This window comes from Dermacentor variabilis, chromosome 2 (genome assembly GCF_050947875.1).
Source record: "Dermacentor variabilis isolate Ectoservices chromosome 2, ASM5094787v1, whole genome shotgun sequence".
NCBI classification, from domain to species: Eukaryota; Metazoa; Arthropoda; class Arachnida; order Ixodida; family Ixodidae; genus Dermacentor; species Dermacentor variabilis.
The window spans coordinates 101,520,869-101,528,485 of record NC_134569.1 but is presented as its reverse complement, the minus strand read 5'-3'; the positions used below and the strand labels follow the sequence as shown (position 1 = coordinate 101,528,485).

General features: G+C 49.0%; 1 protein-coding gene across 1 annotated transcript; it reads right to left on the bottom strand.

Moving 5' to 3' along the window:
* Window positions 1-1,542: 1,542 nt before the first annotated feature.
* On the bottom strand, window positions 1,543-6,819 carry Cdk5alpha (Cdk5 activator-like protein). The gene has a single exon (XM_075681503.1). It carries the CDS (start codon window positions 6,683-6,685, stop codon window positions 5,570-5,572), a length of 1,116 nt encoding a protein of 371 aa, XP_075537618.1. The 5' UTR covers window positions 6,686-6,819; the 3' UTR covers window positions 1,543-5,569.
* Window positions 6,820-7,617: the final 798 nt, after the last annotated feature.

Genomic DNA, 7,617 nt, shown 5'->3' with positions numbered 1-7,617 from the left:
TTTATGTAAAGACTGACAGAAAACAGTACACTCCCCCTTACTTGAAAATGAGGAGAGGTGATTGTGGAGGTAATGCATAACATTTTTGCTTCTGTTTTCTTGAACACTGTCTGCCGACTGCGGTAAATTTAAATGGTAAGCATCACAAGCAAGAGGTGGTGAAGACTTTCGAACCCTTCTGTAGTGTAAAGTTCGTGATTTCTCACCTACTGAGCTCCTATTGTGTTTTCACCAAATATTTACGAATTAAATGAGAAATCTGCACTTTTTCTTAATACTACCTTTGTAACCTGCGCTCTGGTTGCGTGTAGTACACGTCTGTGTTTTGCAGTATCTTTAATTTACTGCGTATTTGCATAATCCCGATATTTTTTTTTATTGTAAGTAGTCTTGTCTAATGCATGACTTACCTTTAGCATGATGGTTATTTGTTGATCTACTTCTGTTTCCAGCAGTTGATGAGTCATCAGCTTTTGTATATTCTCATGAAGCACTTCTGTATTAACGCAGCTGTCTTGTTTTTTCTGTGTACTTATGAGAGACAAGCTTACACGGATTAGGGTCTTCTGAGCCCGAACTGATCTATTCACACACATAAGCCACGAGGCTTATGCGGACTGAAATATGAAATATAAGAGTGTATATATATATATATATATATATATATATATATATATAGATATATATATATATATATAGAAAACAAGAATGGTTAACCATAAGTGTACCTGGTTAGCTACCCTGTGCTAGGGAAGTGAAAAAATGGGTACAAAAGTTTATGGAAAAGAGTGAACTAAGAAAGGTAGGGATGACAACTATTAGAACTTCGCGCAGTCGAGTCAAGTAGGGCACGCTAATGGTATTGATCGCTGTGGATTGCGGCAACAGGCGGGTACAGCCTGACGATCGATGCCGACAATTTATCCTTCAGGGAGTCTCTTGGAATGTCAGTGAGTAAGTTATCGCGTGTCCGGTAAATAAAACAGGTTTGCTACTGCTGTATAAATAAACATAAGCAGGAGGCTGGCACAATTATGCTCACTTAATAACGCTAGGTCTCCCAAATGAACTTCGCGCGGCAAAGTAAAATTGCTTTCTGCGCGGAGTTGTTGAAGCTGCTGTGGTCCGCTGGCCTGCACAATAAACTTTGATAACGCTACTTGCTACCGTTGCTACCACATAGGTGTGTACGCGGTTTATTTGTGTCTATCTCTCTTTCTATTTCTCACCTGACACTTTCCCCCGTGCAGGACAGCACATCAGCACCACTTCTGGTTAATATCACCGCTTTTGTATACGCCCTTTCTCTCTCCATACACGGACGTCATAACCGCAGCTTTTGCGTTAACCGTAGTAACAACGCTTACGGGCATAAATGCTTTCGCAGTATAACTGCGTCAGACCGTAACACGGTCTCGGCTCAACCACGATTAACGTAACTAAGGCATAGTGTTATTGCTAATTTAAGAGAGGTGTCGCACTCGAAGCCGTGGCTTGCCTTCTTTCTGAAAGCCAGAGAAATAAGGCACCACACACGTGGTGGAAAAGGTCAGAACAGTCTTTATTTTTTTGCTCCCCCAGCAGGTATAGGTTTTGTACAAATGAGCAGCACAAGCTTCGCACGTTGTTCTCGGTGGTTCTTCTTTTTTTTTCTTTTGTCGTCAGTCGAAGCTTCGGTGAAGAGAAAGAACAGACAGGCTCGGTACATCAACACCACTATCCGAGAACACTTCTACCGGATATTGTAACAGGTGACTTATGCATTGTAGTAATGACTATGCAATGAGTTGTAGCACTCGATACGCAGAGATGAACTGTGACTTCAGCGTTGACAAGCAACTCGGAAACATCGCGAGCGCGCATTACCAGAATTGGGAACCGGACTCTTTAAACCAAAAATAACAACCTTCACCTCTGTCTCTGCTTCACAATGGTAGGTGTTATTTGTTTGCTGAAAGCAATAACTTCCGAAACACGTTGCGTGGACACAGGCGCCAGCAGATCACATTTTGGCGCTCACTTGTCTAATCAAGCAGCACAAGAACCATCTATTGACGCCTGTCAGAAGAAAAAAAAACGCTCAAAGTGCTCAGAACCTACCAACAATACAACGTTCAGCTATCATTAACAAAGTAGCCGACGTCATGGACAGATATAGCGTGCGGCAGATCATGTTTGACAAGAAGCTGCAATAAATAGAAATTTCGCATATAATTTATGTAAGAGTTCTGATGCAAAAGAGCAACAATATACAGGTGGAGGCTAGCACACAGCTTGTGCGTGGTCGTTCCATTACCGGCCCTCCTGAAATTATGCAGAAAAGTGGTTCTACAAAAAGCGTGCTTTACCGCAATAACAGCCTTGGCGCGGTGAAGCACGCTTCACGTGTGCGATTGAGAGGTACGCAGCGAGCACTGAGTACGTGATGTTCCAACAACACCGAACCCTTTTTGAGGACGACTTTAGCTTTAGCCCAGTGGTTGTGAATGTGATCTCTTAGATTACCAACGCTCGCCGGAAGCAACAGCGATCCTTGATGTTCGTTTGGCTACCTACGGCGTCACCGTCGAAAGTAGAGGAGACTGAGCGAAATGCAACGTAAGCAGTTCGACGCCGCAGACAAACATGAAGCAGTGACTTATCCTGTAGTCAGCTGCGGGTTTCAGGTTTGCGTGAATGAGTTCACGAAGTACGTACGTTAATTTTCATGGCAACACCCTGACCGCAACGAATATATGGCTGTTGTCTTTGTTCATGCAATGTACGCCATTCTTCTTTTCCCTTTATTTTTTCAGCTCGTTATGTATGAGATGTGCGAAATAAAGTCTTAGTGTTGCTGATGTGCGCTTGGAAACGGTCTGGGCACGGGCTTTTTTTTTCTCGAGTTTTCCCTCGTTTGACATCATTCGACGGACTCGACTCCGTGGGCAACGTCGCACTCAGTGCTGGCTCGCAAAAAAAGGCCTACAACATGAGGCTGTTCTCTAGTTCGTACCGCAGTGAAATTCAAGCATCAAACAACGTATGTTGAAGCGACCGAACGTTGCAGAAACAACAACCTAAAAAGCAGAAATTGAATAAATCGTCGTTTTGGGAGGAGCCGCCACCTACAACGGTTTCGGTGAGTAATGCGCGGCAGGCTGCCACCGCGCTACGCATGCGCAATACTCCGCAGGCGTTACCGAGGGCGCGCCGCTTGGGGAAGTCGGCGCGATCGATGAGCGCCCCCTATTTTTTTTTTTTTTTTTGAGGGAGGGGGGAGGAGGCGGGTGTTCCTGCAGGGAAGCTCGCGAATTCCGCGCAAGATGGCTGCCGGGTCTCCGCGGCGCCCCAACATTGCCGTAGAGTTTTCTTGCAGCGCTTCCGCTCTCCATAGAAAGCAGCCGACAAAGTGAAAGCGTTTCCCCGCGTCCTCATTGAACAGTTCTATTTACACCTACAGAAACAAGGACTGTAGAAAAGATATTCAGCTCAGATCATTTCCTGCTTCATGTAACCGTATACGCGCTGCCACAGCGTAACTGCGTACTAAAATAACACATCGTGACTGCGAAACAAAAGACTGCGGCTACGAAGTGGACGTATTTCTTCTGGTACTGTATCACAAGAAACTTAGATAACAACTATTGGTTGCCGTTGCTTTGTAGCGGTTATTTATTGTTTTGTTTCGCTCGCCGCGAAAGTTTCTCCGGCTAGAAACGAGAAGGAAAGAAATGAAAGAGTGATGGTTACTATGCGCGAACCCCCAAAACGGCAATCTCATAAAATAGATATTGTGTCATGGCTTTTGGGGACTCTCTTGCCATTTGAGCGTCTTCGCAACACGTCCAGCAGTCTACTTTCGCTGGATAGATTTTGGGCACAATATATGCGCAGAAGCGTCCGTTTCAGAAGTGTTGTGTACAATCTAAAGTATCTCCTGAGTCTTCTTCCGCCGTTCCTACACGAGATCGGCTAAGTGATTACAACGTTGGCACAGCGCATTTTCATAGTTTCTTTGAAGGTTTCTTTGAGTTTATGCAGCATGGTCTCACTCCATTCTCCTTCAGCATTCTGTTTTGATTCCACTAACGTTACACGACACAAAGTAAAGCTAAACGCAAACTAAACGAAATTGGACCTGTCCGGCTATATCACTTAGTGTCTCGAGATTCAAAAGGATATTCGGTTTCCGTTTTTTCTAACAATATTTGTACTGGTTATTCCTCTCTTTTCATTATATCTTTTTTTTTGTCGTAGCAGAATAAGTACGCAATTAACAGGTAATGAAGAAAGAAGAAATGAAAGCGTCGATGCAACCGGAAGGCAGTCGCAAAGACGATCGATACACAGACGTGCCCTGTACTAAAAATTCCACTCTGGCTTGACCAAAGCGAACTTTCGTTCGATAATCTCTCCGTCGCTCGATCTATACATAGGTGTCCCCTCGAACGTGAGCATTCAGAGAGACGTAGTTAGCGTATACATGAGTAGCTTACGAACAAAATGATCATGTGGTACTTGGTGCGGTTTCTTGTCGGACAGTGTAACTCCCAAGAGAAAAAAAAATAACTTAAGCAAGCGGTAGATAACAAAAGTAAGAGAAAGAGAGGCCAAAAAAAAGAAGAAAATATTGCAGCATTGTCCCGCAACGAGTGAGTCGTAACAACGGTAGCAGAGGGATGGCGAGTACCTGGTGTTTTGCGGAGAAGAAAGCTGGTGCTCGGACAAATTTCACCGGGTTGCCCACCGCTAGGCGTTGGCGAGTCACACCTACATTGCAATCTTTGTCGCACAGTCAACCGCGTCAGCGGCCTTGAACACACCGAGCATCGCGTCATGTTCAGGCTTTTCTCCCGTCCGGTGTCACGCACGCAAGACACTGCGCAAGCTAAGCGCCACCAGTCGAGGCTGCCTTTTCTGATGCTCTTCATACACTCCCCCTCCTATTCCACGTGTTTCTTTTTGGCAGTTATGGCGGATGCTGCTCCGTCGACGCCATTCTTAGGTCCACGAATGACAGCCGTTCAACGTTCCGTACCCTCCGGTGTAGCGCAAGCGTTATCGCACAGCATCTTTTTTCCCGGAAGAACTGAGCTGTACCAATAGAGACCGCATAACATAAAAACAGTCTTTTTGCCTCAAGGAACATGTGTGCAGCAAGTGAACGGATGGTTAAATCAACTGCGGAAAGCAAGGTGCTCTTTCTTTGCTTAGGTGACATCCAGGACATTGCTTTCACCACGATGTTTTCTTTTACTCCCAATCCGCAAGCAAATGAAAGCACAAGCTCGCCGTGTCCAAGCTCTTCACTCCTAAACCGTACGAGCGTTCAAAGTAGAAGATAGGAGGGTGACGGAAAAAGCAGCAGCAAGAAGGACAAGGAACTTTTCATCAACGTGCGTCGAAGAGTGAAGGGCAACAGCACGTCGACGCAGCGTACACCGGAGTCAACACAGCGCTGAGGTGACGGCTTAGACAGAAGGACGGGTGCTGGCTTCTCGCTCTGTCGCTCGGAGAGGACCTTATTTGGCGAAACCTTGATACTAGAGTGAAGAAGCCCCGTCGATGGCGGGGCTGTGGGCGGTCTTCAACAGACGCGTGCCGTGGGGGCCATCGACGTCGCCGGCTGGGGCGCACACGCCTTGAGCTCGGTGAATACTTCAGTGAAGAAGCCCGGCTCGCTGTTGATGCGCAGCATGCTGGAGCTCAGGCTTTCAATAATCTGAAGGCAGCGGTCCCAGAACTTGTCCCGGTTCTCGTCAACCAGGAAGGGTTTGAGTGGATACGATATCTCGTTGCCCATATACGCGTACGACAGGTACAGGCACGTCAGCACGACTGCCTGCAGCTCGCGCTCGCTGGTCACGTCCTCGTCGACGAGCTCGCGCACCAGCATGTACAGGAAGACTACGTTTGCAGGGTTGATGAAGGCGATGTCCTGCCAGCCCTGCAGCAGCAGCGACCTGTCCACGGTTCGCAGCCAGAGAACTGCGTCGCCTGGCTGGAAGTCGCGCAGTCGCTTGCAGCGCTGCCCGAGGAACTCGCCCAGGCAGCGGAGAAGTTCAGACGTTGAGGCTTGGATTACTGTCTTGCGCTGAGGACTCCCACCGGCCTGATGAGATCCAGCCGGTTTGGGTGGAGCCGGTCTCACCACTGCCGGCTTCGGTGGCAGCGGAGGCGGGGCCGGCTTCGCTCCCGTTGGCGGCCGGTCGACGAGCGTGCGGCCCGAGCCCACGATGTCGAGTCCAAGGTTGTAGCAGGAGAGTGACTTGTGAACGTTCTTGTTGGGGTCGACGGGTTCCAGGGGCTGGCGCTGCGCGGCCGCTGATTTATTCTTTTCCGCCTTCTTCTTGGTTGAGACGTTGAAGTGCTTCCAGCTCAGCGCGTTGATGAACAGCGTGTGCTTCTTCAAGTGGTTGCCGCCATGGTGGTTTTGGTTGTTGTTATTATTATTGTTGTTGTTGTTGTGGTTATTGCCGTGGTGGTGACCGTGATGATGGTGGTGATGGTTGTGGCCTCCACCGGCGATGGGCGGCTGCGTTTGAGACGCCGGCGGCGCCGCCATCCTGTCCTGGTGGTGGCCCATCTTGGTGGAGTGCTGGCTGTTCTTGGCGTTGTTGAGCTGCTCGTAGCTGTACAGGTTGTACTCACTGTAGCTCTGCGGCTTGCGGTCTCTCGGAGAGAAGCTCAGCACGGTTCCCATGGTGGTCCCGCGGCCGAAGCTGCTGCAGCCTCGTCGAGGTGTTCTCTCTCCCCTCGAAGAGACGGGACTTGACGTTTTGGAAGCGGAGTTCACTCAGCTAGCGCCGTAGCGACGGATGCAACCTTCGTCCAACATGTCGCCCGCGCGCATTCTGGGGCCGATCGAAGCGGGGCCGATTCGCACGAGCAGCGTTGCCCCGGCGACGACGCCAGTGCGCGTGCGCGCTGCAGGCCCCTTTGCTGCCGCTGGACGTTGTGCCGAAGCGAAGCTATGGCGTCACCCTCGCCGCTGTATCGCAACGCCGCTGCTGCCCGTCTCCTCGCCAAGACGCCGGATCGATACGGGCGCGCGTTTTTCGCGGAGAGAACGGGAGTGAATGGAAAAAGGGAATAGGGGAGAGGAAAACAGCGACTCCCTTTGGGATGCTGTTGCTCCCGTGGATGGCTCCGTGGCGAAGCAGACGGGGAGGAAGATGCGGAGTGCACTAAGCCCTCCCTTCTCCTGATCCCCAATGCCTCCCCCTCCCTTCTTTTTAAAGGAAAGTAGGCGCCTGCCGTTGCCCTTTCTATAGCATATAGAGAAATGGGCGTTGTAAGCATGTCGCTTGATGAGTTGAGACGGGTGCTATTGGTTCACTTAGGAAGGAAGCTTCTGGATTGTTGAGCCAACCGCGATTCTTACTATGTATGTTTTTGCGGATGGTACGCGTTTGTAGGCCGGTCTCGACTAACGGGCTTTCCTTCCAATCTTTCTCCTTTCATTATCATCTTCAACCACCTCGTTCACCCTTTCCTCTACGGCTCTTCTTAAGCAAAACAAACCCAGTGTAATCGAAACAGAACAAGCACAACCGAAAGAGGGTTGCCGAATGCTTCCGATCTCTTGTGTGTATTCACTTGCTTTTTTCGAATAGAAAACCGAAGCAAGCGACA